At 38.5% G+C, this 20,372-nt stretch overlaps 1 protein-coding gene and 1 pseudogene across 2 annotated transcripts; one reads left to right on the top strand and one right to left on the bottom strand.

The window, feature by feature from the left end:
• The first annotated feature begins 10,836 nt into the window (after positions 1 to 10,836).
• LOC143540488 (protein NPGR1-like) lies at positions 10,837 to 13,993 on the top strand. The gene is made up of 5 exons (XM_077033532.1): positions 10,837 to 11,086; positions 11,210 to 11,468; positions 11,560 to 12,776; positions 13,198 to 13,342; positions 13,426 to 13,993. The coding sequence occupies exons 1-5, from the start codon at positions 10,886 to 10,888 to the stop codon at positions 13,737 to 13,739; spliced, it is 2,136 nt and encodes a 711-aa protein (XP_076889647.1). The 5' UTR covers positions 10,837 to 10,885; the 3' UTR covers positions 13,740 to 13,993.
• An 836-nt stretch (positions 13,994 to 14,829) lies between these two features.
• On the bottom strand, positions 14,830 to 16,078 carry LOC143540487 (uncharacterized; annotated as a pseudogene). Its single transcript, XR_013136599.1, has 3 exons — positions 15,982 to 16,078; positions 15,008 to 15,113; positions 14,830 to 14,912 (listed from the first exon to the last, which is right to left on the bottom strand). The product of XR_013136599.1 is annotated as an uncharacterized LOC143540487 (transcript).
• Positions 16,079 to 20,372: the final 4,294 nt, after the last annotated feature.

Raw genomic sequence — 20,372 nt, 5'->3', positions numbered from 1 at the left:
TTTGGAAGCAACCAAAAGTCGGTGTATAGTATATTTTGCTCTGTGGTAAAAAAAAAAACCTATTTTTTAGTAAATTTCCTCGATTTAAAGATTCTAAATAATATACAAGGATAGAGAAGTAATTTTATTTAGAAAAAAATAAAAAAAAGAAACTGATTTTAGAAGTTGGTCCTAGTACTTTCATCATCATCATCAATCATCTTGAGTATGCGTTCAATAATGTGTCTGATGTGGTGATGTAGTAAATGTAGTAACAAACAGAGCGCGTACGAAAGCCAGACTGTCTTATTTTAACCCTTCCTTCCAGAGCAAGCCTGCATATTAATCACGTGAACACTCTGTGCCAAACAAAACAGACTGCAATTACCCTCTTTGTCTCTATTCCCCATCTTAAAATAATTCAACCAACATTTTCTGCTCTCCACTAATGATGTTTTACAGATATTCAATATAATATATTGAAAATTTTATATAATTATATTTATAAAGAGTTTTGAATTGAATGAAAAGAGATATTCGGAACAAATATGAGTTTGGATCATTGGGTCAACCGATCGAAGTTCGGGAGATTAATAACGTGGTGACATCAGTGTGATCAAACTATGAGGTCTGATATTAGTTTTAGATTATGAGGTCTGATATTAGTTTTAGATTGTAAGAGGCGCATGCATCAATTCTAAGATAATTTGTTTTTATTTTCACGGATGCATCGTACATATGTAGCTGAGTGTGTAACCTATTGATATGCTGGCGATAAGGTGAACCCGAAGCGCTACCGGTGCTAGTGTCTCGAAGGAGTTGTTACCCATGTATCATCGCATCTTTCCATAGAAGATTGATATTGTAGAAACATGAAATGAATCGAAATGAATCTGACCTGATCCATGAAGATGTTCCCCGGTCTTCGAGATGAACGAACCACGACTCGATCTTCTTCTCCGATAGCTTAAGATCTGCAATGGTTTTTGGGGGTGTGGAGGTGACTGCTAAGAAATCTCAAGGATCTCTTGTTTACAGACACAAAAATGGTTATGGTGGTGGCTCTTATTGAGAACAACCAACCCTTAATAAGGAGGTGGAGACCTCCTTATATAGGGAGCCTCATGGCCACCATCATGGTACCCTAATGGGCCTAGCCCAGTTAGGGTTACCTCCACAAAACCCCCTCAGCCCAATAATATTGTATTAGTCCATATAATAAAATAAGCCAGACATAATAAATTAAGGTCGTAAGCCGGGTTTAGTACCATACCCCTACAAGTACCATACCCCTACAAGCCCCCCAAGTCCAGTGTTGCTCCTAGGCGTGCAAGCGTTTAGGTGGAGCGCTGGACTTCATAAGGTGTGTTAGGATATGAGGCGGTTTTTTCCTCTTTCTTCGGCCTTGTCTTTATTGTCTTTGAGTTTTGAGAGGTTTCCTCCATGATGGTGACATGTTGTGATCCTTATGATAATAATGGTGCACTGGCATGAATAAGATATAGCACGCATCATAACAGTAGTGGCGCGGGGCCTGATAAAAGATAGAGTGCGCATCTCGATAATAATGTAATGCAACTTGCGCGCGAGGCAGCTTACGAGCTATAAAAATAATGAAGCTTGCGCGCGAGGCGACTTACGAGCTATAAAATAACGAAGCATGCGCGAGTTGCGGCTTATGAGCTATAATATGATGATAATGACTGGCCCACAAGGGCCTCTTCTACGCAGGATGACTATCCCGGCTTGTCTTCAAAATAATAATGGAGGCACAAACGGCCAGATAATAATAATAATGTCATATGTGCTTGTGCGACTCGTAGCCGAACCTGTAAAAACATATTAACTAAAAGTGAATGTATTACAAGATTCCCATCCTCGGGCAAATTATGAGGTGTGCCCAACCTACGTTGGCGCGTGGCCGTTTGGGATATTATTAGGCTCCCGACCTTTATGTTTGGCGCGTGGCCATGTGGGATATTATTAGGCTCCCGACCTTTATGTTTGGCGCGTGGCCATGTGGGATATTATTAGGCTCCCGACCTTTATGTTTGGCGCGTGTCCATGTGGGATATTATTGGGCTCCCGACCTTTATGTTTGGCGCGTGGCCGTTTGGGATATTATTGGGCTCCCGACCTTTATGTTTGGCGCGTGGCCGTTTGGGATATTATTAGGCTCCCGACCTTTATGTTTGGCGCGTGGCCGTTTGGGATATATTAGGCTAACATACGTTATGCGAGAGCTTTCGGTGCATGTATGGTGAAGGGTTGAGCGCGCATGCATGGCGGAGGGTTGAGCGCGCATGCATGGCGGGGAGTTGAGCGCGCATGCATGGCGGGGAGTTGAGCGCGCATGCATGGCGGGGAGTTGAGCGCGCATGCATGGCGCGGAGTTGAGCGCGCATGCATGGGGGAGTTGAGCGCGCATGCATGGGGGGGTTGAGCGCGCATGCATGGCGGGGTTGAGCGCGCATGCATGGCGGGGAGTTGAGCGCGCAGGCATGGCGGGAGTTGAGCGCGCATGCATGGCGGGGTTGAGCGCGCATGCATGGCGGAGTGTTGAGCGCGCATGCATGGCGGGGAGTTGAGCGCGCATGCATGGCGAAGGGTTGAGCGCGCATGCATGGCGGGGTTGAGCGCGCATGCATGGCGGAGTGTTGAGCGCGCATGCATGGCGGGGTTGAGCGCGCATGCATGGCGGGGAGTTGAGCGCGCATGCATGGCGGGAGTTGAGCGCGCATGCATGGCGGAGTGTTGAGCGCGCATGCATGGCGGGAGTTGAGCGCGCATGCATGGCGGAGAGTTGAGCGCGCATGCATGGCGGGGTTGAGCGCGCATGCATGGCGGGGAGTTGAGCGCGCATGCATGGCGAAGGGTTGAGCGCGCATGCATGGCGGAGTTGAGCGCGCATGCATGACGAAGGGTTGAGCGCGCGTGGAACAGATCTGAATATCCACATCAGGTAGGTTTTATGTAAAAACCAACAGATCTGAAAGGATTTATAGATCTATGAATATGAAAGGTGACTATTGCTCAAACGAACCCAGATCTGAAAAAATCATAACTAGATCTGGTATATTTCACTTATAAAACACACAGATCTAAGGGTTTTCCCCAAAGTTTGGTGGTATTTCTTCTTGTATATTTCCGGATCTAGAAATATTTTCAGATCTACGGATTTTTGGACTTCCATAGAACAGATCTGAAAGAAGAAATCGTAGAACCTAGAGTATTTGATGAACAGATCGGAGGACCGAGACGAAAAACAAGACGTGGTTCTTTGCCGGTCCCACGGATGGCGTCAATGTAGAAACATGAAATGAATCTGACCTGATCCATGACGATGTTCCCCGGTCTTCGAGATGAACGAACCACAACTCGATCTTCTTCTCCGGTAGCTTAAGATCTGCAATGGTTTTTAGGGGTGTGGAGGTGACTGCTAAGAAATCTCAAGGATCTCTTGTTTACAGACACAAAAATGGTTATGGTGGTGGCTCTTATTGAGAACAACCAACCCTTAATAAGGAGGTGGAGACCTCCTTATATAGGGAGCCTCATGGCCACCATCATGGTACCCTAATGGGCCTAGCCCAGTTAGGGTTACCTCCACAAAACCCCCTCAGCCCAATAATATTGTATTAGTCCATATAATAAAATAAGCCAGACATAATAAATTAAGGTCGTAAGCCGGGTTTAGTACCATACCCCTACAAGTACCATACCCCTACAGATATTACGGAAGCTGATATTCTTGTGCAATTCTATTTGTCGTTCTTCTCCTTGTCAAGATTATTGTCTAAGCCTAGCGAGTCTGAAAATCGACTTTTACATCCATTATAAGTCCTGTTGATGATATCAAAGCCATGTCAAAGGTGGTCTCGGACATGAAAGGGTGTCTGAAGGGTCTAATGTTGCGGTATGTACCGCGGGTCAGGGGTATTCTGTTATATCAAGGATGTTTTTTGATCTGACTCTCAAACGGCTCTCAAACAATGCACGAGTATTTTTACGATATGCACTTTAAGCTTTGATATATGTTGTACTATGTTCTGATATTTAAATATTTGATTTGTCTATTAAGTTTTTGATTAGGTGTTTGTTGGTTGAATATTCTTGTATTACACATAAAATCTACAAAACATTTTAAAAAGTGCCTCTTTCTAGAATCTTAGAGTCCTTTCATGAAATAAAAAGAAACATTTTTAATTTACCAAAGCCTTTAGATTTTAGTTTCTCGTTATGCGATCATTACTTCTCGTATCTGGGCATCGTTTGTCGATTAATTAGATTCTCTTGCATCTTTTAGTGTTATAACGTCGACCCACACACTATCAATTGACCCATACATATTTTTTAAGCGGTAAACTCAGTGACTCCTAATCTATTCATAATTTTACACTATATATTTTGTAAACGAGACTTAACCTTCACTATTTGAAAGGCATTTCATCTTATCTAAACACACCGGCACAATTAAGCTAAAAGCCTCTTGATTAGTGAATAAAGTAGATTGGAGCTTAGAGTATATACGCTTATTTTGACTCGATGCGTCAAAGGATGTCTCATTTAAGTATGTTAATTCTTTAAATATGTTTATGTTTTTTTAACAGCGTTTGTAACTACACTCAATATTCGAGTGAGTCTTCATGAGACGGGATATTGACCATTCATACTGATTTTGACGTTACAGATATGAGTCATCCATGAATACCATCAAGAAGGAAATCCACTATTATGGTAAATCTTCATTGAGCCAGTTTCAAATATAAAACTTTAAAGATTCCAAGCCTTAACTATTACTCAGTGTTTTAAAAACCGGTTCAAGCCGGTCGGTTGAACCGGTTAAACCAGATTTCTCACAGCAGACCGGTATTTTGAGCCCGGTATTTTTGACCGATATGCTAGAACATCGTACTGGCAGCTTTTTTCTAAAATACCGATTTTTACAGGCAAACCGGTTTTAAGTCCGAGATATTTTTTTATATTTGTGGCCCAGATTTTATCAAAATTACTTTTAAACCAATAATTAACATTCAAACGTATAAACTTTAGGACTAATTTTTAAAATTGAGTGCTTTCGTATTATTTTTTTTAATATGGATTAACTTTTGGATTATTTTTTTGTTATGGAATTATTTTCTTTTGGGCTATTTTTAGAGTTGAAGTTGCATTTATAGAAAATTATAAGGTAAACTATTAAAGCAATTGAACTGGACCGGTTGAACATCTCGGTATAGCTCGGTTCAACCGGTTGTGTTATTTTTTAACATAATCCACTACGAATAAAAAACCGGTTTTTAAAACATCGGTATTACTCCAATAGTCCAATGCAATTGGACCTTTAAGAGCTTAAGGCCAATTGGATGTTTCTTGTCGAAACACGAGATGAATCTGACCTGATCCATGACGATGTTTCCACGGATTTCGAGATGAACGAACCACGTCTGATCTTCTTCTCCGGCTGCTTGGGATCTGCAATGACTTTTTGGGGGTGTGGAGGTGACCGCTAAGAAATCTCGAGGATCTCTTGTTCACAGACACAAAAATATGGTGGTGGCTCTTATTGAGAATCACCAACCCCTAATAAGGAGGTGGAGACCTCCTTATATAGGGAGCCTCATGGCCACCATCATGGTACCCTAATGGGCCTAGCCCAGTTAGGGTTACCTCCACAAAACCCCCTCAGCCCAATAACATTGTATTAGTCCATATATAATAATAAAATAAGCCAAACATAATAAATTTAGGGTCGTAAAATCGGGTTTAGTACCATACCCCTACAAGCCCCCCCAAGTCCAGCGTTGCTCCTGGGCGCGCAAGCGTTTAGGTGGAGCGCTGGACTTTATGAGGCGTGTTAGGGCGTGAGGCGGTTTTTTCCCTTTTCTTCGGCCTTATCTTTATTGTCTTTGAGTTTTGGGAGGTTTTCTTCATGATGGTGACGTGTTTTGGTTTTTATGATAATGATGGTGCACTAGCATGAATAAGATATAGCACGCCGAATAATAAAAGCCTGCGCGCGAGGTGACTTACGAGCTATGAGAATAATAAAGCTTGCGCGCGAGGCGACTTATGAGCTATGAGAATAATAAAAGCTTGCGCGCAAGGCGTCTTACGAGCTATATGAATAATAAAGCTTGCGCGCGTGAGGCGACTTACGAGCAGTAAAAATAATGAAGCCTGCGCGCGAGGCGACTTACGGATCTATGAGAATAATGAAGCCTGCGCGCGTGGCGTCTTACGAGCTATAAGAATAATAAAAGCTTGCGCGCGAGGCGTCTTACGAGCTATAAGAATAATAAAAGCTTGCGCGCGAGGCGTCTTACGAGCTATATGAATAATAAAGCTTGCGCGCGTGAGGCGACTTACGAGCTGTAAAAATAATGAAGCCTGCGCGCGAGGCGACTTACGGATCTATGAGAATAATAAAAGCTTGCGCGCGAGGCGTCTTACGAGCTATAAGAATAATAAAAGCTTGCGCGCGAGGCGTCTTACGAGCTATATGAATAATAAAGCTTGCGCGCGTGAGGCGACTTACGAGCTGTAAAAATAATGAAGCCTGCGCGCGAGGCGACTTACGGATCTATGAGAATAATGAAGCCTGCGCGCGTGGCGTCTTACGAGCTATAAGAATAATAAAAGCTTGCGCGCGAGGCGTCTTACGAGCTATATGAATAATAAAGCTTGCGCGCGTGAGGTGACTTACGAGCTGTAAAAATAATGAAGCCTGCGCGCGAGGCGACTTACGGATCTATGAGAATAATGAAGCCTGCGCGTGTGGCGTCTTACGAGCTATAAGAATAATGAAGCCTGCGCGCGAGGCGGCTTACGGATCTATGAGAATAATGAAGCCTGCGCGCGTGGCGTCTTACGAGCTATAAGAATAATAAAAGCTTGCGCGCGAGGCGTCTTACGAGCTATAAGAATAATAAAATCTTGCGCGCGAAGCGACTTACGAGTTATAAAATGATGATAATGACTGGCCCACAAGGGCCTCCTCCGCGCAGGATGAATATCCCGGCCTGTTTTCAAAATAATAATGGAGGCACAAATGGCCAGATAATAATAATGATGTCATAGGTGTTTGCGCGGCTCGTAGCCGAACCTGCAAAAACATGTCAACTAAAAGTGGATGTATGGCATGGTTCCCATCCTCGGGCAAATTATGAGGTGTGCCCAACCTTTAAGCTTGGCGCGTGGCCTATGGGTTTATGAGGATTCTCAACCTTTAAGTTTGGCGCGTAGCCATATGGGATATTATGAGGATTCCCAACCTTTAAGTATGGCGCGTAGCCATATGGGATATTATGAGGATTCCCAACCTTTAAGTATGGCGCGTAGCCATATGGGATATTATGAGGATTCCCAACCTTTAAGTATGGCGCGTAGCCATATGGGATATTATGAGGATTCCCAACCTTTAAGTATGGCGCGTAGCCATGTGAGTACAATCATGGTTGTTCTTATCCTGATTTGGATTAGACTGTTCATTTGTTATGTCGCTTACGCGCGGCCTGCGCAATGTCTCCTTTATTCTCACGCGCAGATGTGGTGCGTGAGCGTGCATGATGCGTGAGCATCTAATATGCATGAGCATACGTGAAGCCCAATAACATATGTGATGCGTGAGCATATGAGATGCGTGAGCATGTGATATGCGTGATCATACGTGATGCGTGAGCATATGTGGTATGCGTGAGCATACGTGATACGCGTGAGCATGCGTGATGCGTGAGCATGTGATATGCGCCACGAGCATAGGTTTTGGCTGTCCTCATGAGCATGTGATATGCGTGAGCTGTGGCGTAGAGTGATCGCCGGGAGCGCGCATGCGGCCCGCTGTGGCGTAGAGTGATCGCCGGGAGCGCGCATGCGGCCCGCTGTGGCGTAGAGTGATCGCCGGGAGCGCGCATGCGGAATCCGAAGTTGATCCACAGGGAGCGATTTTGATCCGCGGTGGCGCGCACGATCTAGAGATTTTGAATATCCACATCAGGTAGGTTTTATGTAAAACCAACAGATCTAATAGGATTTATAGATCTATGAATATGAAGTGTGACTGTTGCTCAAACGAACCCAGATCTGAAAAAATCATAACTAGATTTGGTATATTTCACTTAGAAAAAACACAGATCTAAGGGTTTTCCCCAAAAGTTCGGTGGTATTTCTTCCTGTGTATTTCCAGATCTGGAAGTAATTTTAGATCTACGGATTTTTGGATTTCCATAGAACATATCTGAAAGAAGAAACCGTAGACCCGAGATATTGATGAACAGATCGGAGGGCCGAGACGAGAAGCGAAGCGTGGTTCATTGCCGTCCCACGGATGGCGCCAATGTCGAAACACGAGATGAATCTGACCTGATCCATGACGATGTTTCCACGGATTTCGAGATGAACGAACCACGTCTGATCTTCTTCTTCGGCTGCTTGGGATCTGCAATGACTTTTTGGGGGTGTGGAGGTGACCGCTAAGAAATCTCGAGGATCTCTTGTTCACAGACACAAAAATATGGTGGTGGCTCTTATTGAGAATCACCAACCCCTAATAAGGAGGTGGAGACCTCCTTATATAGGGAGCCTCATGGCCACCATCATGGTACCCTAATGGGCCTAGCCCAGTTAGGGTTACCTCCACAAAACCCCCTCAGCCCAATAACATTGTATTAGTCCATATATAATAATAAAATAAGCCAAACATAATAAATTTAGGGTCGTAAAATCGGGTTTAGTACCATACCCCTACATTTCTGTTTCTATATTTATCTTTTCAACTGCACATTTCACACGTTTTGAGTTAGATGTCATATGTTTATTTCAAGATAAAACAAATTTTTCATTCTACCATCAAAACTTAAATGTTAATATAAGTAACCACGACTCCACGAGTTCATATTACTTTGGGTTGTAAATATGTATACTTTTGTTTTTATATAACAAGAATCCGGGAAATAATTTTAGCCTTATCTAGTTAAAAGAAGAAGACAAGAAGCATTGGTCAACTTATTATCCTTTCTAAATATCCTTTCTAAAAATGCTTACAAAAGTAATTCATCACATGCCTCGATCAATCAAATATTCCTTTCCATAACACTCTTCAATTACCTTATTCGCTCCTTGGTATTACCATTACCAAAATAAAATAATAATAAAAATACCTTTTCCAAGTTTCAAATAAATAAATAAATAGTGACAATATTTTATAAAGTAGATCGGATTTTGTAATAAACTTAACGGATTTTAGTCGGAGTGAATGTTATGAAGGGGGTTAGTTAATTAAAAAATGATATAGTGTCATTGTTATCACGAAAACGCCTTTTGGTTGTTATGGTTTGAGATCCGATGTTATGTTGATGTGACAAGTGGATGGTATGACACCCCTGCCACCTCCACGACACTTGGTCTTATCATCGTTTGTAAACTCTTTTTTCACCCTCTATCTTCGTGCCATCACTCATCATTTGTTTATTTATTATTTATTTTTACTTTGATGATTCATTTACATAACCGCTCGTGAACATGATGAGAAGATGGAGTAACTTCTTGGCATGCTTTATTTTTTAAGAAAAAAGGTTTTATTTTGAAACAATTTACTATATTTTATATACGAATTAATAAGATGTATGAATCAACCATCAAAAAATACAAACTGATGCGTAGTGTTTAGGTAGATGTTAATAACTTCATCTTACATCCAAATCTTGACGTTCCACTTGATGTTCATTAATCTTCTTGTTAAATGGGTGGATATTGATAATGAAACATTTGAGCTAGGCCTTGTGCAAAGGTTGTCAGTTCAAACCTCGAGACCACCCGGGTTTTCGTCCCACTCTGTGTTACGTCAGAGAGTTTTGCTCTGGTGGCACAACGACTGCCAAGTGGCAGCCGGCGGTATGACTTCCCTATCAAACGCCCAAACAAAACTCTGAATCTTGTGTAAGTTCGGTTAAGACAACATAATCTGGCCAAGCTCTCTAAATTAGAGAGTGTGGTGGACCTACCTAACACTCAACAAAGCCACCGTTTAAAATAGAAAAGACAAGGTTTTAAATTTTATATTGTGTTGTGTTGTGTTGGTGCAGTTTCAATTGAATAAGAATCCAATATGTTTTTGAAACAAGAACCTGAGGAGTGAAATAGACCATTGAGAGGCCCTGACCACTTTCTCCCCCATACCAACCCACCTGTTTGGTTGCCATCAATCACATTATCACTCTTCCTTCCTTCCTTCTTCAGATCTCATTTAATTTACTCCCATTTGATTCATCTTCTTCTTCTTCATTCTCCAATCCATATCCATATCCATAATAATAATAATAATAATACCAAACAAACTACACTAGTACTAGTCTAGTAACCGCTCACATTATAAACCACTCAACCTTGTTCAAATGCCTTGTAACCATGACAGCTCCGTAAAGTACAAATCACGTTGTCAAATGGTGGTGGTGGTGGTGGTGGTAAGTTCAAAGCTCTCTCTTGTTTCTTTCACTCGTCCTGTCATTTCCTCTTTTGTTTGTTTCCGTTAGTCATTTACCAACTCTAATTCCTTCTGTTGCTCTGCCTTTTCATCTCTTTTTAAGCATTATCAGATCTACATTGTTCTTTTATTACCTAAACTCCAAATCTCATCGGTAATTATTATTAACAAATGTTTAATTATTTTGCTGCTGTTATCTTCATTTTATCGATTGCTGCAATTTAAAAAATATTGTCCTGAAGGTGTTTGATGAAATGCCAAGGTGAACTATGAGATGGAAATTGGTTTATGCTGAGAGTGCTTTGTGTTTATTTGGTTTTCAGGTGGGATTAATGAGTGAATTGGCACATTAGACTAATAAGCAGCTTTTGTATAACAAGTAAAAGCCAAATTATTTTAGATTTTTGATTAAACAAGGAAAGTTGAAAGATGTTGTGTGCGTGTTCCGGGGAGCAATTTAAGGTAGAAGAGCCGGTTTCCCGATCATCGGAGTCGTTAGCTACAAGAGATTTCTCAGCTAGTGGTCTTTCTTCTCGAACCGGGACCGGAGATTGGGACTCAAAGTTTGAAGATGCTCAAGTTGATGAAGCTGAATCCACTCTAAAAGAAGCCCTATCTTTGAACTATGAGGTATAGTTAACTGTTTTATTACATGTTTAGAATTCTTGATATAATTTTGTTTGCTTGTTTTTTCTTTTGCTACTTTTTGAATAAAAAGTGTACATATATATGACATGTTATATGCAACTGAAGGAAGCCAGAGCTTTGTTGGGTAGACTTGAGTACCAAAAGGGCAATTTTGATGCTGCTCTTCAAGTTTTTTATGGAATCGACATCAAAAGCTTGTCACCCCGGATGATTAAAGCTATTAGTGTTCGAACCCTACAACAGATTTCAAAATCTAAAAGGGAAAACAGTATGATAGGTTTGATGTCCCTGCATTCAGTGAGTCTGCTTCTCGAAGCGATCTTGCTTAAAGCAAAATCACTTCAAGCAATGAGCAGGTTTAAAGGTATGCTACTTAATTAATTATTTATTTATCATTTGTTATCTAAGTTTTATAACTTGTAATCTTTAAAATTTTATATTGTTTTGTGTACCAGAAGCTGCAAAGGAGTGCAAGATGATTTTGGACATCGTTGAATCTGCATTACCTAATGGAATGCCTGAATCCATGTTTGAAGACTGCAAATTACAAGAAATGTTTCACAAAGCGTTAGAATTGCTTCCAAAGTTGTGGATAGAAGCCGCGGTTTTAAACGAAGCTATTGTAGCATATAGAAGGGCATTAGTTAAGCCATGGAATCTGGACCCACAAAGGTTATCCGCCTTACAAAAGGACCTGGCTGCAATTTTACTTTACGGAGGTGTTGAAACAACCCTTCCTCCTCAAACCAAAACATGGGACCCGCATTATCCTAAAACCAACACAGAAGAAGCACTTCTGTTGCTATTTATACTCATGAAGAAGTTATCATGTGGAGAAATAAAATGGGATCCTGAAATTATTAGCCATTTGACTTTTGCATTGTCAACGTGTGGTCAATTCGAGTGTCTTGCTGTTCATGTTGAGGAGCTTCTTCCACGAGCGTATAAACGAATCGAAAGATGGTATTCTTTAGCTCTTTGTTACAGTGCTGCTGGTCAAACCGAATCTGCAATAAACATTTTAAAGAAAAATTCAGGGTCATCTGAATCAGAACATGAACCGCATATTCCTTCTCTTCTTTTGGGAGCTAAGTTGTGTACTCAGAACTCTAATCATGCCCATGAAGGAATAGTATTTGCTCAAAAAGTTATTGAATCAAGTAATCTAGAAAAAGAGCATTTCAAAAGCATTGCCCACAAGTTTCTTGGAGTTAATTATGGAAATGCAGCTAGGGTTTCTTTATCAGATTCTGGTAGAGTGTTCTACCATGAAGAAGCTTTGATTTCTCTTAATAAAGCTGCTTCATTTGGTGATAGCAGTGATCCCGAAGTTATATTTTATCTTGGATTAGAAAATGCGATACAAAGAAATTTGGATGTAGCATTTAGTAAAATGATGTTATATTCTGATGTGATTTCTGGAAGCTCATCAAAGGGTTTTACATTATTGGCCTTGATTGTATCAGCGGAGCAAAGATTTAAAGATGCTGAAACCATAGTTGATATTGCTTTGGATGAAACAGGAAGAGTTGACCAACTGGAACTTCTTAGGTTAAAAGCTGTGCTTAAAATTGCTCAAGAACAGCCCAAACAAGCAATTGAAACTTACAAGATTTTATTAGCCCTAATTCAAGCACATAGTGAGCTTCATAACAAGAACATGGATTCTGAGGTATATGCATTTCTCTCTTCTTTTATTACATTTATATAGAGTTTTTATAATTATTAGTAACTAGTCGGAGTTGCCCCGCATGATGTGGTTGGACTTTTGTACGATACCAAAAAATACTTTATTTTGAATAAAATTCCGTTTTCAGTACAATACAATTTGTATTGGAATGTTGAGAAAAAGAATGAAACATAGCTGTGCATTTAGAAATTTTAAGCAATTAACTAAGAAAAGTTATTTGAGTTAAATAAAATTAAGTAATAAAATGAAATATTATTATAATATTAAATGGCTTAAAGATGTATATTATTTTTAGCTGAACAGCTTAAAAAGGTGGCAAATTCAGAATTTGTGATTGACCAAGTTACTATTCATGGTTCGCAAATTGCTATATATATAATTTCCATTTATATGATTTTGACAGGAAATGGATAAAAAACTAGAAACTGAAGCTTGGCTAGATTTAGCCAATATTTACACCAAACTTGGATCATTATCTGATGCTGAAATCTGTGTTAGCAAAGCCAAATCAAAGGATTTCTACTACCCTGGAGCTTGGCATTCTACTGGTTTGTGCATAATTTTATAAAACATTTACATATTTTTTTTTTAAAATTTCGATCCGTGTTGTAATCTTGAGGGCTTGTTGCAGGTTTGTTATTTGAAGCTCAATCTTTACACAATGAAGCACTTATTGCCTTCTCGGTTTCATTGTCTATAGAACCGGATTATGTCCCGAGTATTATTTCAACAGCAGAAACGTTAATGAAAATGGGTGGTACCGAAACACTTCCAATTGCAAGAAGCTTCTTAATGAACTCTTTGCGGTTAGAGCCTACTAACCATGATGCATGGTTTAACCTGGGTTTGATCTGCAAAAAGGAAGGCTTAGTGGTGCAAGCTGCGGATTTTTTCCAAGCTGCACATGAGCTCAAGTCATCGGCTCCAGTTCTGAGATTTGTGTAGCAACGTCTTGCTAGTTGAATTTTGTGAATACTCAAAAATATGTACATTCGTTTGACTTATGAGGTGACAGATGCTGTTAGAATTCGGTGCAAGATAATCAATGTCGGAGTCAGTTTTTGGTACCTGTTTGATTGATCATCCAGGTCTTAAATCTAGGTGACACGTCCCGAACAACACAAAAAAGATTCTCTTTTCAATTGTCATGTCTAATACATTTAATAGATAGGTGTTCGGTTTGTCTTGCTTAACCCGTTTAATTAAAAAGGTAGAATTCAACAAACTCTTTGAAAATTAGAATGCCAAATGAAAGGAAAATAGTTTGTAAGGTAAAAAAATTTAAAAATAGTTAAGATAAAAAACATTAAAAAAATAGGTCCACCCACCAACCTGTTTCCGAGTCCGACTTGCTTAACCTATTTGGAACTTACCAACTTGTTTACAACTCAATTCAATCCGTCAATTTGGTTGACTCTTTTAGATAAACGAGTCACACAAGTTATGACACAAACAAATATGTGGGGTGGTGTTCAAGCTCTTTAGTTTAACTTGCCAATCCAAAACCCTTCAACATGACATGATTATAAGCCTCAAGATTTTAACCCTCTTTAATGATTCCTACAATCATTAAGAAAAGTATAATTTACGAAGATTTTAAAGCTCACTACAACAAGCATTTGGTATAGTTAGAATTGGTTCCAATAGAGTAGATCAATTCAACACCTACATAAATATACATGGTAAATATTACCAGTTCAACTGAACCATGAAATGCAATGGAAAACACACGCATATTTAGAAGGTACTGAAGTCGAAGGGCTAAAGCTGTCATTTCCTCAAAACTTTTTGGTGAGAATGATAGTACAAACAGAACAACAATTGCCCCTTTGAAGTTTATTACACTGTGCATAATTAAATAGCTAGAGGTCCAAAGCAGGAGCCATAAACACACTTTGTACAATATTTATTGCCATTTCTGCAAATAATTATTTCTGTGACAACTTCCTGTTCTTGATGACCATCATGATCTGTAAACACTGTATTCATCCATGTGGAAAGTGATGAATTTGCTGTCAATTATACACAAAAGTATAATGCCAATGAATTTTATCAAACAACTGAAAGAGAACCTTTATATAACAGTTAAACCAAAGCTAGATGTTATCCCATCTGCCACTGCACGCATAAAATAATTCGCGTTAAACAAGACCATACAGACCAAAGCGACATGAAAAAAAAAGGATTTGGAAAATAGCAAAAATAAGGTATACCTTTAGAGTTGGTTCGCCTTTGTTAGTATGTGAAGCCTGTTTTGCAGCTGCTTGCATTTGAGCTCGTGCAGCTCTACCTGCAGTTGACTGTGCAAATTGTTCTTGCCTGCAAATTCAGTCATCAAAATATTGCAAGTATAATCAATATATGCTCTAATAATTCAACAAATTTGAAATTAAAAAAGGGCTAGGTTTCAGCTTTCAAACAGAAAAGCATCCAATCACCATATTTGACGCAAGGCCGGCCCAAGGGAGGGGGCCAGGTGGGTGACCGCCCAGGCCCAGTCTCCCAGAGGGGCCGAAATTGTTTTTTTAGATAAAATACTAGAGAAAATTAAAATTAAAACCAAATTTGTTTTCAAACCCAATTCTCAATTTACCCAAGTACTAAAGTACCCAACTATACCCACTACCATTAGCCCGTTTATATGATAACTTTAAAACCCAATAAAAACTTAACGGACTCACAATTATTGCTAACGAGAATGGTATATTAAAGAGCACGGATTACCACGAGTTGATTGAAAGCTATGGTTCCAAAAATCCAAGGAGAGCTTCAAGCTTCGTTTAAGTATTTAAATTAGATCATGTTGCTACAATATTTTTTGTTTTGTTTATTGTTATCAGAAGCATTTAAATTATATACGAGCAATTGAGTTTATGTTTTAGGGGCTCGTTTCCGGGCCTTGGAATTCTCCGAAATGGCGATGATTTGATGCACAATATTTCCATAGATGAAAAGACTTTAAAGTTGTAGGCTTACTAGGAAGAATGCTCGTGTAACAGAATTAAACAGAAAACGAATAAAAAAAAATAAGACTTCACAGTCAATATGCAGCAACATGTGCGATGTAAAATCAATCGTGAATGAAACTAATGTAAAAACAGCAAAATCGCAAATTAACAATTAACATATTGTATTCAAGAAAAAAACTGAGTGGAAACTAATAAACAGATTGAAACCAATTAATTGCCTTTTCTCTGCGGCTTTAGCTCGAGCTTCCTGAGAAGCCCTGCGTTGTTCCTCTAATCTCTCTTGTTTGATCCATCGAAACAACCGAAGCAACCCATATGATCTGTCTGCCCGTCTCCCGCACAAAACCAAACTGTCGCCGGTTTTTGTGTCAACTTTGGATCGAGAATTTATATGGCTCCTACTATCACCCATTTTTTTATTGTAATCATTATTATTACTTGTAAACAGCAAAATTCCATGTTTATTACTTTTATTTACGTGGCACCTACAACTCTACAAGGTTAAGAACCAGTGGCGGACCCAGGATTTTTTGTCAATGGGGTCCCAATTTTTCCGGTTTACAAAATTTTTCGGGTCGGTCGTTATTCGGGTCGGGTCGAGGCGAGGAACACAATAAAACACGGAACTATGGTGTCATTGGAAACGAGTAAGTAGAAAGAATCTAAATTACAAACTAGATGAAACATACACTTTTAATTCATACCCGAAAAACATGAACATAATCTATATATATGGTCTTACATAATTGACCAAAACATGAAAAAATAACTCTAACACAAATAAATGATTAATTATAATATACATACACAAGGTAAATAATAAAAGAATATGCAAAATCCATGTTAACATTATATATGTTGCATGGTGATAATGACTATATGAGAGAAACTAACAAAAAGCACAAATACCCTAATTGAATAACTAAGACTAGGATATTAAAAAAACAACAAAAAAGGAGTATGGTGGGGCTTGAACCTACAACCTCTCACAAGTAAAACAAGGGACTTTCCACTGTACCAGTTCAATCTTAATAGTATGGGTTCCAAGTATTAATTTTTATGGGGTCCTTACAAAATTTAATATACCGTCTCTAAGTAATTTTTAAAAAACATCGGTGTCCCGGGACCCCGATCGGACCTATGTGGGTCCGCCCCTGTTAAGAACCCCTAAGAAAAGACACCGTATTTGAAATCACCAGACCAATAGATTATAGATATTGTCTAAAAAAAATCTGAATTCGTATATGAAATATCCGAAAATTCGGATATCCGAATTTCCGGATTCAGATAGTGAAAATTTGAAAATTTATAGATAATTTGAATATCTGAACTATCAGAAATATTTTTTAAATGATTAAATAATAAATATTATTTATAAATTTTGGATAATTTTCGGATATTTCGGACAATTTTGGGATATTTTAGATATCTGAAATATTTTAAAAGTAGTTTTTTAATAATTATTATTTTTTTCAGGATATTTCGGATATACGATTCAATATCTGTTGGATATCCGAAATTTCGGATTTGGATGGTGAAATCTACTATCCGAAGGGTCTAAATATCCGACTTTAAACACCCCTAATACTTTCTTCCTGATCAAACATTTTAGTTGCTATCTAAAATGTTTATTGTTAAATGTAAAATGCTTAAGATCAACTCATTTATTATTTAAACATTTAATCACTTAATTTATATAAATCTATGATTATATGCAGGGCAGCTCAATAGTAATGTAAGGTAAAGTTAGGGTTTAGATAGGGCTACCAAATAAGTAGGGCCTCCGCTATAATTGAAGCTCTTATCTCAAAGTATCATCATTTTGCATATAGGTAACATGTTTTGTTAAACTAAAACATACACTGGTACATGTAATTTCACGTTAGTAACTATATAACCTAATAATACACTTGTAATACCAACTAATATGATCACCTATATCTAAGTCTCCCCTTTCTAATTTCGGTTCATACGCCCCCTCTTAATCGAATTCTCTAACCAACCTAACCCTTTCCATTTAACTTAGTTAAGTTTATGTTACAAGATGTTGACTAATTACACCTAGGATTAGATAGTACTTGCATCGGGAAACATCAACACCTTTTCACCATCACCATCACCATCAAACACCGCCCTTCCCCCCCCCCCCCCCCCCCCCCTACAATTTTCAAGTTCTTTCTCAAGGATTCAAGCCCTAGGAACTTCCTCCTCCTTAAATCTTCTTCATGCTTACTTGCTTGTTGTGAGTCTAACCACTTCTTATCTTCTTTATATTATTACAAGTTATAATCACGTATAAAGACACCACTCAAGAAGTTTGTCTCAAATCAAGCAAGAAACAAGGATTTAATCTCTTAAATCATGTTGTTTTTCTTGAAATATATGATCACAACAAACATGTTATGAACATATTAAAGGTCTTAAAAGAAGCAAGTATTGGTGATTTACATGCCTTACAAAGTAACCTAATTAAAATAAACAAGTTGGTGTTTTCTTTAAATATAACAACATATGTATGTTCAGCCTATAAACCCCAAACATGCGGATTATGGACTAAATGAGTTTGTCAAGTCCCGATCGATAATTAAACACCAAATAAATGACTAACTCTCGTTTATATTAATCATAAAATATAACTCAAAAAACTGATTATAATCTCTCAAACCCTAACTCGGCTTGACACTTGATGAACCCTAACTTAGTCGCATTTTGATGAACCCTGACTCGGTTACATCTCGTGTATGTCTCTAGATGAACCCTAACTCGATTGCATCTCACACACATTTTATAATGCCTAACCATGACTTGGTTTATATTAAACTAACCTAACTTGCTAGCCAAAACATTACCTATTAAAATTACATAACAACTAGGAAACATAACCAACTATGACCTACTTGTCAATATTGGTCATTCAAGTTCACCGACTTGCGACTTTGAGTCTGAAAATACGTCCAACAATCACCCCTAATTTCCGAATCGAAATAGACAGATCTTTTTCCCAAAATTTTCTTCTTTGGCACGATCTTGACAATCTCGGTTTTAGCACTATCTTTGCCTTGATCTCCCCGGAACTTCTCTTGATCCATAGATGTGTTCTTTCGGCTCTCTCGAACTCATACCTCTGTGACACTGTCCCTGACTCAGCCATATGAAATCGCATATCACTCCTCTGGTTGCGATTCTTGTCATTTAATTGAGCGAACATCAATCTTCTTTGATCATCTCTTGTTCCCTAGCATACCTTTCAAATCAAATCTTGGTTAAAACATAAGTCGTTCTATTTATATAAAAACAAACTCTGAATTTAACCCACTTGTCCAACCCAATAATAAAAAGCACTCAATGGTCAACCTAAAGTTGTTATACCAACAAAAACACAGTACTATTTGGTTTTTTCTTTAGAATTTCAATACAATCCAAACCAAAAATAACAAATTGTTTGGTTTCTTAAATTCCGAACGGTGGCAAAAAGCAAACAAAAACTTACATCACCAAAAGTCAAACTTTGTTTATTCTCCAAAACACCTTTACGAGAAGCATTTAAGTAATGTTTTAAAAACCGGTATTTTAGTCGTACCGGATTTGGTTTAAAAATGGTACAACCGGTTAAACCGGAATGAACCAGAAGATTCAACCGGGTTAAATAATTTACCTTGTGATTCCATATAAATACACTTTCAACTCAAAAAATAACCTAAAAGTATATTAATAAACTGATCACTTGAACCAAATATCACAAATGAACAATGGATGAGTCAGATAGAAAGTTTATTATTTGTATACGAAATTAGTCGATTACAAAAGATGTAAATAAACCAACATGAATTTGCATGATACAAAATTAATTGGTTGATTAACTAATCGTCATTTATCGTGTTTAGTGTTTACTCGTTTCAACTGTATCCGCTATGTTAAAAGTCATTTTTAAAAATATGGGCCGCAAAAAATATAAAAAATATTTTGGATTCAAAACCGGTTTGCTGGTTTAAACCGGCATTTAAAAAAAAAATCGGTGGTACAATATTCTAGCAAACCACCCAAAAATACCGGCTCTAAATACCGGTGACTTAACCGGTTCAACCGGCCGGTATGTACCGGTTTTTAAAACACTGCTTTTAAGAACCTTTTTGTTCTTTAGTTCAATCGCAAATCCAAATCGAAAAAAATCACGCTGTAACAAGAACCCAGCAAATTCCGCTCCTGCTATAAAACCCGATCAAACGAACCGTCTTGTTCTTCTGATCACTGGTTTTTCTAAAGCTCCTTCGATCACAACTTTGATCGAATAATTTTACGATTTCGACCCCCTTGATCCAACCTCCCTCATTGATCACGACTTTGATCAATAAACTCCAAGAGCGTAACCGCTTTGATACTAAGTCAAGTCCTGATCGATAATCAAACACCAAGGGGCTGTTGGTAGCCTCTTAATGGTCATTAAGAGGCTACCACTTAATGATTCATAACCTCTTAATGGTTAAGAGGTAGCCTTATGTCTAAATGGTTAATAGGTAACCATTCCGAATTAAGGCTACCTCTTAACCTAATATGTAGCCTCTTAATGACAATTAAGAGGCTACCAAACAACCCCAAGTAAACTACTAAC

This window comes from Bidens hawaiensis, unplaced genomic scaffold (assembly GCF_021521415.1).
Source record: "Bidens hawaiensis isolate Kalapana, Puna unplaced genomic scaffold, B.hawaiensis_p1.1 tig00012255_1, whole genome shotgun sequence".
Lineage (NCBI taxonomy): Eukaryota > Viridiplantae > Streptophyta > Magnoliopsida > Asterales > Asteraceae > Bidens > Bidens hawaiensis.
Note: the sequence above shows the minus strand (reverse complement) of the source record. Positions and strands in the feature narration are given on the sequence as shown.